This window comes from Orbicella franksi, chromosome 7 (genome assembly GCF_964199315.1).
Source record: "Orbicella franksi chromosome 7, jaOrbFran1.1, whole genome shotgun sequence".
NCBI lineage: Eukaryota > Metazoa > Cnidaria > Anthozoa > Scleractinia > Merulinidae > Orbicella > Orbicella franksi.
In genome coordinates, this window is record NC_138151.1 from 14,663,993 (window position 1) to 14,685,178 (window position 21,186).

General features: G+C 37.8%; 4 protein-coding genes across 4 annotated transcripts; 1 reads left to right on the forward strand and 3 right to left on the reverse strand.

Moving 5' to 3' along the window:
* Positions 1–62: 62 nt before the first annotated feature.
* Positions 63–7,097, reverse strand: LOC145493108 (uncharacterized). The gene is made up of 6 exons (XM_081472510.1): positions 6,277–7,097; positions 5,783–5,878; positions 4,464–4,568; positions 3,556–3,783; positions 3,023–3,106; positions 63–2,527 (listed from the first exon to the last, which is right to left on the reverse strand). The coding sequence occupies exons 1-6, from the start codon at positions 7,095–7,097 to the stop codon at positions 2,251–2,253; spliced, it is 1,611 nt and encodes a 536-aa protein (XP_081328636.1). The 3' UTR covers positions 63–2,250.
* Positions 7,098–7,588: 491 nt separating this feature from the next.
* LOC145493112 (MORN repeat-containing protein 4 homolog) lies at positions 7,589–8,497 on the forward strand. Its single transcript, XM_081472514.1, has one exon. The coding sequence runs from the start codon at positions 7,620–7,622 to the stop codon at positions 8,079–8,081; it is 462 nt and encodes a 153-aa protein (XP_081328640.1). The 5' UTR covers positions 7,589–7,619; the 3' UTR covers positions 8,082–8,497.
* Positions 8,498–8,515: 18 nt separating this feature from the next.
* On the reverse strand, positions 8,516–13,494 carry LOC145493106 (uncharacterized). Its single transcript, XM_081472507.1, has 3 exons — positions 11,799–13,494; positions 10,912–11,087; positions 8,516–10,116 (listed from the first exon to the last, which is right to left on the reverse strand). The coding sequence occupies exons 1-3, from the start codon at positions 13,381–13,383 to the stop codon at positions 9,496–9,498; spliced, it is 2,382 nt and encodes a 793-aa protein (XP_081328633.1). The 5' UTR covers positions 13,384–13,494; the 3' UTR covers positions 8,516–9,495.
* A 397-nt stretch (positions 13,495–13,891) lies between these two features.
* Positions 13,892–16,193, reverse strand: LOC145493111 (PI-PLC X domain-containing protein 3-like). Its single transcript, XM_081472513.1, has one exon. It carries the CDS (start codon positions 16,169–16,171, stop codon positions 15,077–15,079), a length of 1,095 nt encoding a protein of 364 aa, XP_081328639.1. The 5' UTR covers positions 16,172–16,193; the 3' UTR covers positions 13,892–15,076.
* Between the last annotated feature and the right edge of the window lie 4,993 nt (positions 16,194–21,186).

Below are 21,186 nucleotides of genomic sequence, written 5' to 3' on the forward strand. Positions count from 1 at the left end.
GATATTTTTGTTAACAGAGATAACAAATTAGTAAGAGAACTATAATGATTTTTTTTTTTGCTATTAAGTGTAAATAATGTAGAGAAGAGATTTATTTCCAAATTTTAGTTACTTTTGATAGTGGTGAATACTCAAAAATAATGAATTGTAATGGAAAGTTTAAATAATTTTGTAATGGAAATTCATGCACCAATAATTATCTATAATATTGTTACAGTGTATGGTCATTGTAAAGAGAACTAGACCTTGTATATAATTCAGAGAAGAACTTTATTCCCAAATCTCAATATTAAGTCATTTTTAATGGTGATGAATTCAGAGAAACAAATGAATGGGAAATTTAAATTTAAGGGAAATACATACATGCATCAACAAGAGTATTTATTAGTAGCTTAAATTTCACACTGGCGCTAATTTTGTTAGTCATTGTATTTGTTGTAAACCTCCTCTGATGTGTCATGGAAGAAGGTCATTGGATGACAACTCAAATAACTGTTGCCAAGAAGAATGGGGTCTCAGGCCATGGTATTTGCAAGACTGGTTTCTTGCTGGACTATAGCTAAGGGTAAATTGTCCATAAAATTAATATAAACATTAATTCTTGAAATTCATATGCCTTTGTACTTAATGACTTGTTTCTAATATGTTGATGCATAAATAACGTTGACTTCGTAAAATAACAGTTGTCATCATGTCCTTTTCCCTACAAGGGATGTAAGGCCTTGTACATAAAATATTTTTTTGTATTGTTATATTACATATTAAGTGAATTCCAAATTGAAATAACTTACATTATTAGCTTAGCTTGCAGTACATGATCCATTATACCATGCTCTACATATATGGTAAGCGTACGCATTCTTTTTGGGGGCGTTTTTATCTTAAGTTTATTTTGTTTTAGTATTCAATATTTTGGTGGCATTTGTATTCCACTTGTGCTTGTTGGATATGAGATAATTTGAAAATTAAGGCAACTCATATCCAACCTGCATTCATGGAATTGTTTTTTACACACATATTCATGTACAAGACAGTATATGATTGGTGATGAATTAGCTTGTTTAGATAACCTAATACAATTAATTAGAATTGACATTTAATTGATACATGTAGGAATTTTATATTCTAATTTTTGTAAAATTTCTATCTGATACAAACACAGGGTTGTACCAGTAACTAATAAATTTCAATGACAAAGGAGATTCTAGTGAACAGAAGTTGTCAAACTTTATTCCTTCTTTGTTTTAACCTGATACAAGGTTAACATCCAGTTTGATTGCTTATCCTAAAACTCACCCAAGACAGAACAAAATCACTCAGTCTGTAAATCATACATCCAACTAGACTATCTGTAAGTATAAGGCTGGTTTTCACAGCCAAACATAAGCACAAACACAAGCCTAGAGAGGACATCACTTATGCATACATGTTCATATACATGTAAAGCACAACTTCCGTATGGAGAAGTCAAAATAACGAACATACTTCTATGCATACAAGAAACCACCCTTGAAAGAACTCTACTTACCCATAGTTATTTACATAGTATTATAGAACTTTAATCTTTTAAAGAACAACTTTTATTACAAAATGTCAATTAAACTTCACAACCTACTTGTAAGATTCAAGTCAATGACAAGAAGTTGGCTTGCAAGATTTTGCATAGCCATTTTTCCTCTTGAGCAATCTTTTGCATCATGTTTGACAGAGTAAGCATGGGGAGAGACTGTGGAGAGTCAAACACTGACTGTGACCTGGCCATGTGGACTTTGATTGATATTTTTAACTGATTAAGTGTCATGTATGACAATCACTCGCGGACTGGCAAGATTTAGAGCTGGATAAAATAACAGATCTTTGATCTGGCATTCTTAACTGCTCTTGGCAAAGACTTTTTTTTGTGTGTTTCAGATCTACGTTACCTCAGAACGTTTCCACTTGCAGAGGTGCAGTACTTCTGAAATATTGAATGATAGAAGTGGGAGTGATGTCATCAAAAAGTCAGCTTGAGAAAAAGTTTGTTTAAGTCGTAATAATATAGGGAATACATGTATCCCAGGAATGTTGGGGACGATCTACTCAGTCCTAATTTGAACACACTGCGTGCCTATATTGATGAATACTTAGTACTTGTCCAAGAACTACATGTACCATGCTGACAAACTAGAAACTGCACTGTCTAATGTCTTCAGTTCAGTCATTCATTCTATCAATATACTGATTCCTCAACTGATGAAGGATATCGCATTGTTAATCACTCGAGTCACTTGCAATATAATTGCACTCATCTGTAATACTTCCATCAGTTTGAATTTCATCCTCTTCTTCTCCTTGAAGCATTCTTTTAATTGACGCTGTGGGTATGATTTTCCGGTGATGTTGCCAGGTACTTTTTTGGAATGCCATGATACAGTGAAGATTTCCTCCAGGCTTTTTAACATTTTTATGTTGAATTCCCATGTGAAGTTGGCGAATGTTAAGGTACAAAGGGGATTCACTGTTTAAATCTGTTTCAATATCTGCCCATCTGGAAGAAAATGTTTGATTGCAGTTAACTTGTTATATTCAAATGCTTGCCATAAGATTTTAAGCTGAAAAGTTTCAAGGTTCACATTAATAGCCAAGCCATTTCTAAGTTGCCTTTTTGTGTCTCTTTCAAAACTACTCTTTGTGCAAAACCATTCACAGGAAAATGTGTTTACAGTTTCATTTCCATGCAAATCAAAATCATTTTTGTATAAAAGGTTTTACACAAGGACTTGTTTTGAAACAGAGGCACAAGGTAACTCAGAAATTTGCTGTTTTGTTAAACTTAAATATATGGACAAAAAATTTCCTTGTATGTGTTCATCAAACAGTATGCACTGGACATGTGGAGAGGTCTGCAGCTTAACAGCTCTCTTCACAATTTTGTGTCATAGGCCTGCAGTGCATGCAAATAACTGTAGCTTTACCGCTACGACACCCTTTTCACATAATCTGCACCAGCCATCTTATGATGCTATGCAACATTGTCTTGTACCTCTTGCAGTGGATACTTGGATGTTTGCAACTTGGATCTCCAATCAGGATCCAAGTTTCAAACTCATCTTCATACAACTGTGCCCTGAAATAAAAGTCCAAGATTTTGTGTTACAATTCATAAGGTTCTTGAAGGTAACTAGAGTCTGGTTCAAGACATGCAATTTCTACATGTACATTGATAAGAGCATATTAATAAAGTCCAATGGGTAATGCTTGAAAATAATGGGACCATACCCCTTCCCTGCCATGGTTGGCTACATGTTCTATTACCCCTTGCCTTTGGGAATTAAGGCGGGATAGGGGAACCTACAGAACTGCTAGTGATGCTTTATGCTTCATAAACCACTTGGCCCTTCCCTTCCAGAAGCCTAATTCACACATGGTTAAACCCTTACTAAAATTTAAAACCAATACTGGTCGTATTAAACCACTAACATTTAATATTAAGTTTTAAAGAAGACGCCAATTAGAAAGTTGACCTAATGATGGCTAACAAGCCACAAATGTTTTACAGCCCAGCCTACAGTATACCTGTACGCATCAACAGCCTTATTAGGTGAGTCATCATATCCAATAGGACAGAAGTAGTGATTGTAGCAGTGGTAGATGAAAGCCATCTGTGGGTTATGCAGACCTTTCTTTAGCTGACGTAAAGCTTCATCCCCACTCAGGCCAAAAGTACGGCTCTTTCCTTTGGGTTTATATAAAAAGTATGCCTCGCCGTGAACTTGGAAGTGATCGCAAAGCTGTCTGAACCATCTGAAATTAATTTGGATTTTGTTTGTTGGTGTGAAAAATAATAAGTTATCAAATTAAGTTTGAACATATCCTCTAACCTGTTGTGGATTCCTTATACAAAGAACTTCTGCATAGAAGGCTAATACATGTTCCCAGGAAAATAGAATCCAACTTTTAAGTATTTATTTTGTATTCTTCCTGGCTATTATTACTTCTTATTAATTAACAGTTTGTTTTTCAAATCTATTTTGTATTGAAACCTTCCTCAGCCAATGTATTGGAATATTTCATTATCCACGCAGTACACGATGTATAAAATGACACCATTATTGATTGATAAGATTGATATTGATTGTCTTTTATTACTCATTTTTTAATCATTATAATTTTTTATTAATCATTGGCTAGGCTGTAGTGGTCTCCCTGCCTATTAAAAATTTTATGTATATAAGTATTTTAGTTAGGCGAAGTTGAATAAATAAATAAATAAATAAATAATTTTAATAATAACTAACTAAATAATGGTAACAATGACTATTAACTGTTAATAGTAGCAATGATTATATTTGTTATATTAGGTAACCTAACTGGTATCAGCATGGATTGTACATAATTTATGCAGCTCCACAGTCTTGTGCACTGCATGTATTACTTTACAAAATTTTAATGCCTATGATGATCAAAAGGTGGCAATTTCATACCTCATTAAAGTGGCATTTCCAGTGAATGGTCCAAATCTTATTTCCCCATATGGTGGTTGGAAACCCAGTACACTCAGTGCTTCTTCTTGAGTCAGGGGCTGCTTGCTATAAAACAAGAAGGTTATGAGTTGAGTTAACAGGACAGCATAATTTAATATTAAAAAAAACCCCTGAGTCTATTTGTATTTAAGTCAGAACACTCCTGAATGTATTCTGCTTGATGCTGTGAAGAATCATCCCACAATAATCTTCTATAAAATTATGGCAATGTGAGACACAGTCTAGGAGCAATATAATATTGAAAACTATAAATACATCTCTAGAGATGTGGAGGTGCAGTGGCCTCATGGTTAGTGAGCTCACCTCCGGATTAAGCAGTCTGGGTTTGAGCCCTGGCCGGGGGCATGGTGTTGTGTTCTTAGGCGAGGCACTTGGGCAACTCCCACAGTGCCTCTTTCCTCCCAGGTGTATTAATGGTACTGGCAAATTTAATGCTGTGGGTAACCCTGCAATGGACTAGCATCCCATCCTATTCATTCCCATTCAGCTCTGGCCTGATGGGTCACTTGGCTTATATGCATACATCTAGAGAAAGTCCATGGTTAATCTGTGACCACTTTGTAGGTTTAAGGCTGGTTTACATGGCGACGGAGTCGGAGTCGTAGTTGGAGTCATAGGAGCGCTTATGACCTAGTGAAAATCGAAAATCAGAGTCATAAGCGAAGTCATAAGCTTGACGGAATTGGAGTCAGAAAAATCAGAACGTTTACATTTACAACTCTGTCATTTATGATCCAGTGAAAACTACATTGTCAGAGTTGGAAGCAGAAACAGAAGAACTAACCAATCACAAGGCCCGGAAATGAACATTGTGATTGGTTTATTCTTCCGCTTCTGCTTCCAACTCTGACAATCTAGTTTTCACTAGATCGTAAGCGACGGAGTCATAGGCGGATGCGGTGTTCTGCTTCCGACTCCGTCAGTTTGATTTTCACTAGATCGTATCACTCTACGTTTCTGATTACGTCTCCGACTATGACTCTGTTGCCAGTGAAAACCAGCCTTTAAAGACTGACATTGAACATGGTCACGTTCACCTGTCTGTATTGTCTTGCAAGTCAGCCACCCCAAGTAAGCCTTAATAGTTACACAGTCCTTACAATAGGAAAAATAAATAAGAGTAAAGCATATCTATGGGCAGGTCATGGTTGGAAGAAAAATCCAGGCCATTTGTGGCAGTTAACAGTAGTTATGTTAGAGGTTAAACTGTGCCATTACGTATCATGGTTGTAAATGTATGTACTGTTTGTTTATTGTACCTGCCTGCACCTAGTGAGCTAAACAGGAAATTCCAACAGGATACCACGGACGAAATGCCACAGGACCGCTTGTATTGAGGTCGGCTCATGCAGTACCTGTTAAAAGTGTTTTTAAAGAGTGAGTTAATGAACTGATCAAGCCACTTGCTAGTTCTAATAAGACTTGACTTTCTCAAAAGCCTAACTGTAAATTTGAGTATGCCTAAATCAATGTCTAGGGTGCCTTGCCCTAGCCACCTATGCAGACAATCTTAGGGCAGGTCAGACAATCTTTCCTCCCCAAAGATTGCATGACAAACCATAAGGATATATGTGTCTGTGAAGGAAGCTAGCTTTGTCTGTACGTGTAAATAATACAGGGCTTCATGTGGATTGGTTGACCAATTTGCAAGAAGTTTCAGGTCCTTAGTCCTGTGTGTTTTGTTGGCTACCTATCATCTCAAATCCAACCCACACTCATAGAAATTATTGTTGATTATTTTAAGTATTTTTACCATCTTCTGAGGTCTAAGACTTTCCTTCTAGCCATCATTTCCTGAGTGGCCATTTCTGAGAAAGCCAGGTAACTTCCTGTGTATAGGTCTTGTTTATCTGTGGTTCCAGATCTCTTGTTGCCATCATTGCTCTGCAAATCCTGCTCTTTGGTTCTTAAATACTTTTTTGGTGGTTTCCTCCTCTTCTTAGATTTAAAACAGTCTACATCAACTTGCCATGAGCATGAACGAGGAACATCAGGTTTAAGCTCCTGTGAAGAGTTCACTGAAGCAAACATTTGTGGATCTGAAATGCTTTTAAAATGTCTTCCTCGGAAAACTTTTTCCTCAGCAATCAGTGGCAGTGAAAAATTGCTGCATTCCAAGACTTGATCTTCTTCATGTAATGGAAGATTCCTGCATGAAACACTTGTCCACTTTTTAGTTTTCGTTTCTTTTTCTTTTTCTTCACTTTCTTCTGTTGCTATGAGAGAATCCCTTGATGCCTCGGTATTAACTTTACTTAGATCCCTGGAAATTTCATAGACAGCAGAATCTGAGATTTTCTCTTCCTGTTGATGGTGTGTAAAGCTTATTTCACCTTTCGCTTCGCCTACAATTGCACTAGTTTCATGTGGCTCTTTTATACAGCTGTTTTCCGAGTCAGCTGATAGTTTTTGTGGAGTTAAATCACCGTTTGATGACGAAGCATTATCCACAGTTTCATAGAAAATCTCTTCACAGTTAGAATCGCTATCTTCTTGTGCCAGCTCCCCTCTTTCTTCGTTCAACTCTGAGCTGCTATGAATTTTACCTCGCTCGGTACTCCAAATTGAGCCCATCTTTGTCAACTTTCCCACGCTATGATTTTCATGATTGCAAGCTTTCTGTAGCTGTTTTAGTTGCAAGTAAAGATGAGATGGAAAGCAAGAATTTGCAACTGAATAAAACTCACATCAACAACCTGCAAAAGTCAGCAGGTTTTCCGAAATTGTTGCCAATTATTTGCTGTTTTGAGAGTTTTTTTTTGGTAAAGTAGCGCTAAAATGAGTCACCGCTGACCTATTGGGACTCAAACAGGAGAGAATTGTGGGAGCTGATTAGAACGCCTGGAACATTCATGTTTTATGAGATGTAAATGCAATGATTGTCTCGAAACTTTGATTAAATTATTTCGCGTAACTTCCTTTGGGGCGATTCGCATTTACACTAGTTCACAGTCAAGACTTTCCGCTGCGATTGACCTCCAGGGTGCCTTAGTATTGCTTTGAAGAAAAACATCTGCTTCTGCATAATTTGTTTCGCTTGCTGAACAAGATTAGAACTCTTCGAGAACTACAAAACTCTTTGGAGAAACGCTGAAAATGTCTTCCTCGAGCTCTCAAGCTGTTGCAAGACAAAAATTCACCTACCCTATCGGCGACACGTACGATGGTGAATGGAATAACGACGGAAGAAAGCATGGCATCGGACATCTTACTCTTGTCGACGGCACGAAGTACGTTGGACAATTTCACAACGGGTTCTGCCACGGCCATGGTGTGGCAAAATTTCCGGACGATTCCGTCTACGAGGGCGAGTTTGAAAACGGAAAATACAGTGGCTTCGGGGCTTTCACACGAAACGATGGAATGCGCTTTGAAGGGAGGTTTCAAAACGGAAGGGTTGATGGCGAGGGGGTGATAACGTTTCCAGATGGCAGCCATGGGAGACCGAGACAAGAGGGATATTTCATGGGGACAGAACTTGTAGATAGACACCGAGCGACTGACACAGTTCTGAAAGCGCAACAGGCTGCTAAGATCGCTCGAAGCATCAAGATTTGAAAAAAGAGCTATTTCACAAACTTCACGTTTCGGAAAGTAGCCTAATAGTTTATGCTTCTAGTTCTCAAGAAACTTTTCTCAGGTTTTGAGTAGGAGATTTTCAGTTGTGAAGTTTGCACCGTTTATTTCTTCTGAAGTACATGCTGGTAGAAAAGTCCAAGTCCAAATATTGTCAGGGAAACTTATTTAATAGCAAGAAGGATCTAGAATATTATTTTCCCTCCCCCAGTCACTGTACAACAGCTGCCATGTATTTAACTGAGAGATCTAATAAGGGGTGGGTAGTTTGACACAAGATATTCCCAATGCATTGTATAAAGTAAGGTGGTGATAACGTGGGTATTCATCTTTATTTTCATCTGATCAGTCATTTTGTAATAACTTAGGTGTAATACATGAAATATGTGGTCATGTGACAGACCTGTTGTGTTTATAACCTAATAGTAATGAACAGGTGTCTGTATTTGCTACCATCACGCCACTAGCCTTACACATCTAAGATTTGATTTTTGCCCATAAGTAACAAAAGTAACAACCAATTAGGTAAACTTGTTCCCAGGGTCTCTCTTCTGACAGAGTCCTGGGAACGAGGTTGGCAATCAGGGACAGTTGCTAAATCTCTGTACAGTTTCATTATCTGGGTAGAATGTTTGGGTTGAATTTCAGTGAAGGATAGAATATGTATGTATGCCAAAAGATAGCTTTGTTTCTCAAACATTTCATAAATATTTATTAGTCCAGATCTCATCAATGCTACGGTCTCAGGAGAGATTAAACCAGCTGCTCTACCTCTCATACTGACAAATTCAGGCACTCAGTTACTCAGACCCCATCTGGATTGATCATTATTTGTCGCAAAAATAGAAGTAAACACAAGCTGGCACTTTTTTAGTATATCATACAGTACCGTGTCTGCTCAGGAAGTGGAAGATATTGATTGTGGAACCTTTTTTCTCAGCCAATGAAAAGTAGCACCTACAGTTTTGTCTATAGGTTAACACTCTTGTTCATAAAGGCACTTATTCAAAGAAGACCAATGAGTCAATACAACATATGCTAAAAGTTGTTTTGTGAGTACAACCCTTTGACATCACTACAACCCTTTGACATTATTATTAGTCTAATCAGCTGTAATAGCTGTAGTTTGAAAACTAAAAGATTTAATTATGTGAAAATTCTCACTTCTAGTAACTAAAAAGTTATTAAAATACCAAAAAATGTTACAAAATATGAAAAGTACTCCAATACTAGCTACTTCTTTTAAGAGCTACAATGTACATATAGACTAGGATTTTAATGCACTATTAAGTGATTTTCATGATACATATGGTGCAATATTTGGCAGCCTGAATTAATTACTTGATTGGTATATGAATGTCCAGTTCATATTTATCTTGAATTTTAATTTTGAACATTATAAGCCATAGGTGAGAAGCCTTTCCTTTATAGGTCCTCTGCAGTAAGAACATGCTGCTAAGAAGGAAGTGCATTGAAAACAGGTTATTTGATGGCGGCAAGGAAGAACAACACAGTTTGGCTTTTGTAGAGTACATATGATGCAATTATCCTTTTGAAACCACATTTCTTCAATTTCTTTGGTTGTTGTTTTCAAAACGTCTGCAACAGAGTCATCTGCCTGTTTCGAAGCCAGAACAATCTGAGACAGTTTCTCAAACTTGTCTGCTAGTCGCTTCCGAAGAATATGACTTTTTTCATTTAAAACACTAACTTGATGAGAAAAAGCTCTCTGTTTGCTTTTTAGGTCCTCTATGGTAGAAGCCAGCTTCTCTTGGTAGAATATCTTGTCTCTTTTGAGATCCATGATTGTGTTTGAAAGTTCAACCACATCTTGATTCAACTTTTCAATCTTTTTCTTCCATGTTTTGCTGACTTCCTGCTCTACGTTAACAAACTTCACCTGTTGATTGACCAGGTCTTTCTCCAGTGAAGAAATCTTGGACTGAAGCTGTAAGAGTTCTTGTGCATGGTTCCTGTCTTTCTCAAGGAGTTTTTCACTCAGAAGATCTTTCTCTCTCTGCAAAATTTAATTTCCATGACATGTTAATTACAACAGTTACTAACAGTAACTGTTACCTATTTTAAGTGTCAATAACAGTGACCCCAGAAATTCAAAACCTAACTAACGATTAAATAATTTTAATTAAATATTTATTGCATTTTTCTGCCATCAATCATTACTACAAGACAACATTTGACTAAATTTGAAAATAAGAAAAAGGCAAAATGGATTGCAATTGAACCAAACAAAACCCACAAATGTGACCTTTTGAACTGGTTATTGCCTGAGCATCAATTTTGTTTTCTGAGAGGGCTGCTCAGCTGATTGACAACAGCAAAACTTTGCAATCATTGTTTGAGCAGAGTTTACATATGATTGAAAGGTGCAGTATACTGTGATTCAATCTGAACGATAATTGATCATGATTTACCATGAGGATTATAAATAAACAATTAGCCTACACTTGGCGTGAAAATATGGTTGGATTATTGTCCATGGACATCACCTGTTCCAAGAAGCAGTTTTCCGCAAGCATAGTTCAATGAAAAATGTGAGCTTTGAGGAACACAGGGCTCTGCAGTTTTGAAAATTGGAGAATATCACTTGCAATGGGTGTTCCCCAATTTTAGCTGCTCAAGGCATATAATGCAGTCACCCAGTCACGTGACTCATTTATCTACCAATTGCACGCAAGTGAAAATGCTTGGTGGATTATAAATATTAATATTTTATATCTTGGCACCTGTTAGTTTGAGGCCATGTTTTAGCTTTATTTTTAATTTATTTTTTAACACTTTGGATGACAGTAACCTGTAACATTTCCTCTCTCATCTTGAGCACTGATGGATTTGGGGATTCTTGTGATGATTGTGGTCTTCCATGTAAGTCTTCGCAAAATGGCGGATTCATTCTGCAAACCTGCATTGAAAGAGATGCCACTAACTTGACTATGCCGTCACTGCAGCCATCAGATGAGCTCTGACCAACTGAAGGATTAAAAAAAAAAAGAAAGCAGAAAGTGGACTGAAATAATATTGTAAGACTGTGACAAGTGCAGCTATCATTAGTTTAAGGTAGAAGGGGAGAGGTGAAAGAGGAAAAACATGTTGCATGATATCAATGATGTTAAGGGTTACAAAAGTAATGTTAGTAATAATTGAAAAATAAATTAAACTCTTTTGCAATAAAAGTTATACTTAGTCACTATTTACATTGTAAATAAGTCACTCATTTAGGAGAAGTTGGTTTTCAATCACAACGTTTTTCTGGACTTACTGTTTGAATTATTTTGTAAATATAATAACAGTCTAAAGAAGCTTTCAATTGGAGACTAGCTGTGCAGTGACCGATAGAGCAGGAGATAAGACAAAGAGCTTGGGGGTGGATCGGCCACATGCTGACGACACCAGATGGATTCATAGCCAAGAGGGTCATAGAGTGGAACCCACAGGGGAAGTGCAAGAGAGGGAGACCCCAGCACACCTGTAGGCACACAAGAATGGCAGAGTTAGAGGAGAGACAGCTCACATGGTGGGAAGTGAAACAAACTGCACAAAATAGGGTCAGGTGGCAGGCACTAGTGGACAACCTACATGTATGTTCTAAATTCCACCAGGAATGAAGAGGACTGAGTGAGTAATAACAATAGATCTGCCACTTCTGTTGCTAATGTACATGTGGGGTTCATTACAACTAACCTTGCACTAACTCCTGAGGTTGAATGGATAGAATCTTCGTTGCAATCAAAGCCTCTCTACAAAAACACTTGGTACTGCTCCTTTGTTTGCAACAGTGATCTGTTTTCCCACTTAGCAAGGCTCGTGGAATCTTGTAATGACCAAACTCCTTTCGAAAAATGACCCGATCAGCAGATTCAGAGACATCCATGGATGTTAAATTAAATTCTGGAGAACACAACTGGACAAGCTTTTCAACATGTTGAAGAACATCAATTTCTTCTTGAGTCAATTCTGCATAAGGAACTAAGAAATACTTTTTTAGTGTTACTCTGGACAGAATTGTTTCCAAGGGTTCAAATGCTCCAGACTTATACAGCACGTCAATTAGAGATTGATTACACAAAACTAACTTCTCCTGAATTTCTTGTTTGATTTCATTGAGTTTCTGTGCTGAAACTGTGTTGGGTATTGGGTATGTCATTGGTCCATGCATAGCAAAAAACCGTTGGGCTATCAGAAATGCAGCTTCATCGCTGAGGTAGAAATTTGCATGTCGTACATCAGAGGTGTTGTTCCGTTCCAAGAGATTGTAATAATATGGAACCAGATCTGGTCTCTGTTCTATAGCATGCACCCACATACTGCTAATCTGGTGATCAATTTCACTCAGATGAATGACAGCTCTTCGATCTCTGTCGATCTTAAGATGAACAAGGTCAACGCCAGAGGCTAGACCATCTTTGGACAGGTCAGACACCCAGACACCTTTGACATAAAGTTGGCCTTTATAATGAGCACCAATCAGCAATGTTCCAGTTTCTGACTTAATACAGTCAGAAGGCGGACAGAGGAAAAGAAACCGATTCACATACAGTTCCCAATCTCCATGACAAAGTGGGAAGACAGATACGCGTGTGTCTGTCTGTCCAAGATCGAGGTCATCATCGTCATCATTATTGTCGTCATCACTTTCATTCCACCTGTCGTCGACAAAGACAGTCAAGACCTCCTCATCAAACGCTTCATCATGCGACAATCCAAACTTCCACCGATCTCTACCCGTTTCCATAGAAACCACTCTCCCTTCTCTGACCAAAGCCAAGGCACCAACTTTCAGTCCTTCGCCAAACTGTCCAATCACTTCCTTGCTGGAAGCTTTCTTCGAAAAACCGAGAAGCAAGACTTTCCTCATCAGTTCTGTGTCGTGGTTTACCACGGTAAGTCTTTCTCTGGCTGGGGTATAGACTATTCTCCCGAGTTCCACGCTCCTCTCCTCTTTACGATCACCTGAATGCGAACCATGGAACGTTTGATCACATTTTTGTGTTCGATTCGTCAAAGTGGCTGAACTGCTTGTCCCTTCTGATGAATTTCCCGTTGTTAGCACTGCTTTATACAAGAGAGAGTTTTTTTCTTCGCCAGAAAGAAACGCGACTTTTGATCTCGCAGAAGCGGTGATCTTCATTTTTTCAAGGGAAGCGAACACTCCATCATGCCAGTTTTGTACAAGTTCACGGACGCCTTCCCATGTTTTCCATGACGGTGCATATTGAGCAGTTAAACTGAGACTTATAGACTTAACTGAACTCGACTCCTGAGCCATTTTCTTGCGTACAATGTCCAGCTCAGCAGCAATAATCTACGGTGAACTTCCGCTGCACGTTACACTACCCACGTCGTTCCTAGCGCCCAGGTTCCCAGGGGTCAACGATGACATCATTAATGACATAATTTCTTATTTTTGATGTGTCATGTTTCCGGTTTCTCAAATCCGTACGTGAGACTCTCCCAGACCTCTGCCTGGAAAGAAAATCTGGAGATTTTCCCAATAAACTTCGGGTGTCTCTGTTCAAATAAACAGATTTACTAAAATACATGACCACTGCAGTGAATCAAAGAATTAATCTGCTGCTAAATCATGCTGTGTTGCTTGGATGATAATTTCTACATGTACGACTAACAAATGGCAAGTGTTACTAAGAGAATCTTTGATTAGAGTTAAGGGATTTTCCAAAACGTTCTCACCAATACTCTAAGAAGAGTACCTATTGCCTTATAAATATATTAAATATTAGCTAGACAGCCATGTTCTAAACAAGATAGCAGCAAAATATCACAGTTAAATCAAGACGTAATACTGCTTTGTTTATTGGTTCTAAAATGAACATAATTGTCTTACTGCAGCGTAATACTTTGCAATACTCATCTCAATTTAACAATGCAATGTTCTTACCACATGCAGTGTAATTGTTGAATATCTGGCAAAAAAGAGGAAAAGTTAACTATATCTTCATATGGAGTGACCTTTTCAATCGAGTGTCATCAAACCAAAGCCAATGAAGTTATCACTTTGGCCAATCCAAAAAAACACAGACAATCCATGAACTAATCCAAACTCAAAGCAAACATTGCGTAGCTGACGCAAAGCACAGGAAAACTTGTGTGAGTGAGTCACATTTGGCTTAGGTTTTACTTGTGATTGGGCAACAAAATGGCATGATTCTTTTAAGCTAATCGATTGGCATAGTAATGCAGAACCAGAGAAAATGCAAATGACTTTTGATGCTCAAGTGAAAACAGCTTTAAATGAGCCTTATTTCAGATACAATTTAAATTTGTAAATTAGTGATCACACTGGATGAAAAAAAAAGCAATGAATTTGGAGCTAAACGGCACGTACAGTATCCAAGTGTATAAATGGGTACCAGGAAACTTAATGCTGGGGGTAACCCTGCAGTGGACTAGCATCCCATCCAGGGGCAGTAAAAATACTCCTGGTCACTTCATGCTTTCAAAACGAGGATAAGCTCTGGCCTGATGGGCCACTTCCTTTCCATTTTCTTTGTCATTTTATGCTAAATATACAATACACCTGACAAGTTACAGGTATGCACAAATTTATCTACAGGATCAGAAAATACGCAAAAAATTATTAACAATAAATACAATCATTACGCTTTGCGTAAAAGCTCTAGTGGGCCTCAACTGAGTACTATTGAGAGGTGCTAACCCAACATATGTTTTCTCAAAGCATATTAAGCTCTCCTTGATGTACAATTTGAAATTATATTTCAATAAACATGGCAAAATGTTAGCAAATTTTTAAGTGGTCTCACTTGCATATTTTTGAGACACATTCTCCAAGTCTCAAATTCTCTGCACAGCCACAAAATCCTCACATTGACAGAAAGGATCTCATATTATTTTCACTGTCTGGTTAAGGCTCTAATCCATTCACCACCCCTCTAGTTAGCTGTCTCAGTGGCAAACTGAACTGTTATGGTCATTAAGCCACCTTAGAAAAAATAATTAAAACTTATGACAGTTGGAATAAAATCTCCAAACTCTACAAAGTCAGCTATGATAATGTTAAACTTATGACACTTGGTGCCACAGAGAGCCTTAAGCCACCCAGTAACATGGCTGTTGCATTTCATCGCACAGACATCTTTAAGGGTGCTAGTCATGTTCTGTAGCACTGTTGAAGTTTGTGGCGTGAGCACGGCTTGTGTCACTTGAAAGGCATCGTCTGAAAAGCTGGACACTGCAGATTGTTTGTTGAGAAATTCCATCAACAGTTTCCTATCTGCTGTGTTTGGCCACGGGGAGCAAATCAAGTGAGGCGGCCAGAAGCAAGGGTAGGCATCAACCACACCGTAATCATGGTAAATGATAATGACCTTTTCTTCGTTACCCCACATTTCTTGAAGGGTAACATTTGAGCCGTCTTGACCTGGCGCTCGAAAGACCTCGCTAAACGAAGCTAGCAGCGTGCCCGCAAGGGTTTCATGAGTAGCAGGATCCATGTTGTAAAAGTGATTGAAGTCCAGGATGACAATTTCTTTTGGATAATTCGCCACATAGCGGTTCACTTCTTCTAAAACCTGCTCAATCGTCCACCCGTACAATCCGTGCAAAACACGAATCTCTTTGTCTTCCTCTCTGTATGCAACTCGCAGATCCAGGTAGCGGATACCCGACAACAGCTGCTCGTAAATGGTCATGGATTGTGTCACGGACCAACTGTGGACCACAGACTTCGCTATTTTGCCAAAAATACTTCCAAGAGTTTGAATCGTGGACGACTCGTCGGGGCCGATCTCCATGTTTTGATCAAGGAAAAACGTTCCCGAATCATGAGATCCCGGAATCACCAATTCTTTCAAAGGACACAGTTGTTTCTCATTCGGTAAGTTTTCCATCCACCGTGAATAATCGTTGTCTTCTAGGGCTGTGAGGCGAAGAACTTCAAAGTCGTCCACAGTACGCTTGTCCGCCATGTTGTTTTGCAAGACAAGGCTTTCTTTGTGGGGTAGAGTGGGGGACCTTGTTGTAGAACCTATATAAACAATAGCCTCCATCAATGTGCTCGGATATTTGTCCGCGGACATTACCTGTTCCGAGAAGTGAACAGTTTTCCGAGAGCGTAGCTCAAGGAAAACTGTGAGTCTTGAGGAACATAATGTCCAAGGACAAATATCCGAGCATATTTTCAAAGTCAAATGGAGGCTATTGTGTTTATTATCCTTCGAATATTTTTCGCAACACGCGCAGTTTCGAAAATCGGGGAATATTTTACGATAACTGCTGAAATTCTCGCGCACTCATTGGCTAATTTTCATTGTCAATAAGCGGACAGACACATGAATTTATAATTGATGCGATGTTAATTTTTTGTTAATTTTTTTGTGAATTTGTCCATTTGCAGGAAACCTGGCCCGTACATACACTGGAAAGCTGATAACATGAAAAGCCTGAGATTGTAGAGAAGAACCTTGCGGATTAAAAACCAGTCCAGCTAGAAATTTGGAAAAGGTTCATTATTGGAAAATATTTGATGGATTATAATTGTCAACAATTACTTATATATTGGTACAATAGTATCAACACTATTCCATTGGAATCTCCGGGTTTGTATTTGTCAAAAAAATTTTATGACCGTCAAGCTCATATTTTTGAAGACATCACTCATTCTCCTCCGCTAACTCGCCACCCTTGTTAGCAAGTCAACCTCACTACCTTTGCCACCCTGGCCAGCCTCACCAACCCGGTACTGGTCACCCTGAGCAGCCTAGCCACCTTGGCCATTCTTACCACACTCGCGTCACTCGAGCTTCCCTCGCTATCATCGCCGATCTTGTCAACAAAGATGTTAACACCTCGCTTGAAAAAGTAGAAACATGTTAATTTCAGCAGCTAAAAGATGCCTAAAGATAAGAATAACAAAAAATCGTAAAAAAAAAAAATGAAACCGTTATCGAACAAAAAGTTGCTTGATGAAGAATGTCGCTTTAAGAAACAAGAGCTAAGGAAAATTTCAAACCAAAAACACAAAGATCCTTTAAATGCAAACTTTCGAGAGCAATATCATCATTTATACTTTAACAGGATACAAAAAGCTACTGAATAAGAAAAAAATAATTACTACAACAACTCAAAAATCACTGAGTTAGAGGAAAATGCAGAAGACTTTTGGAAATGTTTAAAATCAATGGATGACAGGCGAAAAGATAAAAACGATATTCCATCAATCTCAGAGGATAACTGGGTAACATACTTTCGTTCACTTCACTCGAAAAGTCCTTTAAATCCTATTCAGCAGTCAATAATGAATGATCTAAAACTTCTAGAGCATCATAAAGGGCAGTTTCACTCATTAGACTACTTGATCACTGAAAATGAAATTTTTATAACCCCTAAAAGATTGCAAAATAACAAATCGGCGTTCTCGGACAAAATAAAAAACGACTGAAATTATCAACTGAGCTAGTCTTCAAGTAATGATGCCCGCCTATCTTAAATTCTTCAACTCAATTCTTACTTCAGGTATAATGCCTAATACTTGGTGTCGCGGTCTTATTACACAAATTTTGCTCCATTTTAAATCAGCGACTGCTTGAGCATGTAAATTCTCTTAATATTCTACACAATTCCCAGATTGGTTTCTACCCAAAAATCGAACAGCAGACCATGTTCTTATATTGAGAACTCTAGTAGATAAATACGTGCAACACCACAACGAAAAAATCTACGCTTGTTTTGTCGACTTCAAAGAAGCTTTCGACTCAGTTTGGCATGACGGACTTTTATTCAAGTTATTACAAATTAATGTCGGTGACTGTTTTTTCAATTTAATAAACATCTTGTATTCAAACTCTACATGTTCCATAAAAGTTTGTCAAAATCAAACACGGCCCTTTCCATACGCAAGAGGGTTACGGCAGGTTGTATTTTGAGCCCGTTACTGTTCAACCTCTTTATTAATGACATACCATTCTCTTTTGATAAAATTCTATCTGATCCCTTTGACCTAACAACGGCGCAGAATAAAATTAACTTTAAAAAGCAGGCGATTTAGTCATATTGTCGAGATCAAAGGTAGGACTGCTATTGCAGTACATGGATGTTAAGTATCAATGTTAAGTATCAATCCAAAAAAAACTAAAGTTATGATCTTTCAAAAACGTGCTAAGAAATGTATCGAGTCTAATTTTCATATAGACAATGAGCCGTTTGAAATTGTTCAAAATTATACTTATTTCAGTGGGAACACTCATTTCTTCAAAGGGTAACTTTTCATTGGCACTTGATAAATTGAAAGACAAGGCCCTTCACGCCGATTTCAGTCTTAGAAAACACACAAATTTCAGCAAACTACCTCCATTCGAATTCCTAGCGAAAAAAAGTTTCGACGCAATGATCTCCCCAATTTTGACATATAACAGTAAAGTCTGGGGTGCATATGCAAAATCTGATCTCAAGTCTTGGGACATGTACAGTTCCCAGATCGAAAATACACATCTCCAATTCTGTAAACGTTACCTAGAAGTGAGCAATAAGGCGTCTAATGCAGCATGTAGAGCTGAACTTGGTAGGTTTCCTCTCATTACAGCTGTCAATCAGAAAATCATGAATTACTTCTCATAGAGCGGTTTTCAATTGAGTGTCGTAAAACCAAAACCAAACTAATTACTTACCAATTAGACTAACCAGCCGATCTCAAAGCGTAGTAAAACCAAAACCAAAACCAAAGTAATTGTCTAATTACTTTCGACACTCAAATGAAAACCGCTCTATCTTTTAGGAAAGGATAATTGCTCTATTGTTAAAAAAATCTTTCTCATGTCGCAAGATCTTCATCACGCTAGTAACGATGAATATTACAATTTCCCATGTTTTGATCTTACGTACTTAACTAACGCTAAAATCAAACATTATTCTGGCCTAATGCAGCAAAAGTATATTTTATATTGGCAACATACCACTTGTGAAATTTAGGATAGGCAATCACAAACTAAGGATTGAGACTGGTAGATACGATCAAATTCCAAGGGTTAACAGACTCTGCCCTATTTGTGAATCCAATCAAATTGAAGACGAATATCACTTTCTTATATATTGCAATAAATACTCTATTCTAAGAAATAATTTTTATAAAACAATGGAACATATCATTCCGACTTTTAAAGAATTATCTTCGTTACAAGCCATTGGCGAACTTATGACTTCTTTAAATCATCACATTAATATTCAATTAGCAAAATTTATTTCATCTTGCTTTGATCTACGCAATATTCTACTTTCAAATCAAACCAATGTAACTTGATTGCTATATCATAACCTTATTATATGATCACGATAATCGTTAATTGTTTTAGTTTTAGTTTTAGTTTTAGTTTACAAAAGCTTTTGCAACACTGTATGTATTTATGGTCATGCAAATAAAGCTAGTTGTTGTTGTTGTTGCTACTCCCCCCAGCCTTGCTATCCGCAACACCCCTGCCACCGAGGTCGGCCTCCCAACACCGCCTCCCTGAAAATGTTGGATTGTGGAGTACAAATTTAAAAGGGGCTTACATTTTGACTATTTTTGCAGTGAAATAATGGACACATGTCAGGACGAAATTTACAATATGGCCTTATTTTGGTGGATCCCGTTGGTGGAGAATTTTAATTATGTCTACACCTGCAGGGCGATAAAGCTCTAGACTTTTTCTCAGTGTGGACTGCTGCGGGCAGTTCCGGTCCTTTACGGCAGAAAAAAAAAATGAAAATGAGGCGTTTAACATTCTCAGACTTGTCATTGAGATCATTCACTGTGGAAATCTGCTCTAAATTATCCTCCAATTATTCATTTCAGTCTGATCGAAAGCCAAAAACGTGCAAAATAATCTCTGGATAAACGAAGACACATTATCGTGTCGCAGACTTGGTAGCAATAGCGCAAATTGTCAGGCTAAAAGCTTTTAGTATCACCCAACTAGTGGACAAATGCAAATCCTGCATTTTGATTGGCTACGCTACCAGAGGACTATTAGTAATAGTCCTCGAGTAGCGAAATTGGCGCAATCGAGTGTGACGCTTTCTTTCGTTTTATTCCCAAATGAATACTTCTTCAACTTGCATTTGCTAACTTTATTATTGCCTTTTCTGCCCGACTAGTTGCGTGATACTAAAACAATTAGACCCTTCGCCCTCAAGGGCCACGGGTCTAATTGTTTATTAGTCACGAGACACGTTCATTTATGACATTTCAGCAATGGGGTATCCTGCACTGAGCATTTCTGTTTGCGAGACTTCTCCCATATGGCGCAACTTAACCTTCCAATTCAAGGTTGTCATGAAAAAGATTTTTCTGACAGAGATAGAAGAAAAACAAACCACTTCTTGCAGTCGATTTTTTCCAATGAGAGTCATCAACAGTCAGTTAGCATTAATTTACTCTGCATTAAAAGTAATATTATGTGTGCAACAGTAATTAGTTTTTTTCGTGAACAAATTTTAGCAGATTTTCTTCAGTATTTCTTTAAAAGAACACACACGAGGTTGTATCTCCGTTCTTTTATAAAGAAGAAAAAAAATAAAGAAGCCATGATTGAAAAGGAAAGTTTCAGTTGATTTACTAGTTTAAGATCGATGACTTGAGTTCGTAGTAAATTTACTCCTCTATGATATTGCATCAATTTCGCAGATGCACTATCATATTTGTCATCAGCAAGCATATTAACCACGGAATAGGAGGAAACAAGAAGAAGCTTTCGGGGGAACGTTTGAGACCATTTCCCTTGATGCGAACTCAGTTTCCTATTAAGTACATGTAAGATAAATCTCATTTAATCGATTAATACATAATTATTATCACCCCAGTTTTATTTATTACCATATTTTGTATTTAATCTCGTTAGGCCAGGGAAGGAAGTTACGTTTATTTTAGCAATAGAAATGAAAGTTCGATTTGTGAAACAATATACCGTCTGGCACTAAATTTTTGCAGGTTCTACTTGTTGCGATTTTTGCGGTTTTTTCCATAATTCGCAAAAAAGAGTTCCCGCAAAAATTTACTCCACTGGCCAAATTATACAAGCAAACAACACAAGTAGAATCTCGTTGCCGCCATTTATCTAAC

What these genes read in the sequence shown, in the direction of transcription:
- LOC145493108 (XM_081472510.1), bottom strand. Translation starts at nt 7,097, where the DNA reads ATGGGCTCAATTTGGAGTACCGAGCGAGGTAAAATTCATAGCAGCTCA. An exon ending in GTCTTAGACCTCAGAAGATG is followed by an intron (nt 5,879 to 6,276) that starts GTAAAAATACTT and finishes CACTTTTAACAG; the next exon opens with GTACTGCATGAGCCGACCTC. An exon ending in CCAAGTATCCACTGCAAGAG is followed by an intron (nt 2,528 to 3,022) that starts GTACAAGACAAT and finishes ATTTTCTTCCAG; the next exon opens with ATGGGCAGATATTGAAACAG.
- LOC145493112 (XM_081472514.1), top strand. Translation starts at nt 7,620, where the DNA reads ATGTCTTCCTCGAGCTCTCAAGCTGTTGCAAGACAAAAATTCACCTAC.
- LOC145493106 (XM_081472507.1), bottom strand. Translation starts at nt 13,383, where the DNA reads ATGGCTCAGGAGTCGAGTTCAGTTAAGTCTATAAGTCTCAGTTTAACT. An exon ending in ACCTCAGGAGTTAGTGCAAG is followed by an intron (nt 11,088 to 11,798) that starts GTTAGTTGTAAT and finishes TTAATCCTTCAG; the next exon opens with TTGGTCAGAGCTCATCTGAT. An exon ending in TGAGAGAGGAAATGTTACAG is followed by an intron (nt 10,117 to 10,911) that starts GTTACTGTCATC and finishes TAAATTTTGCAG; the next exon opens with AGAGAGAAAGATCTTCTGAG.
- LOC145493111 (XM_081472513.1), bottom strand. Translation starts at nt 16,171, where the DNA reads ATGTCCGCGGACAAATATCCGAGCACATTGATGGAGGCTATTGTTTAT.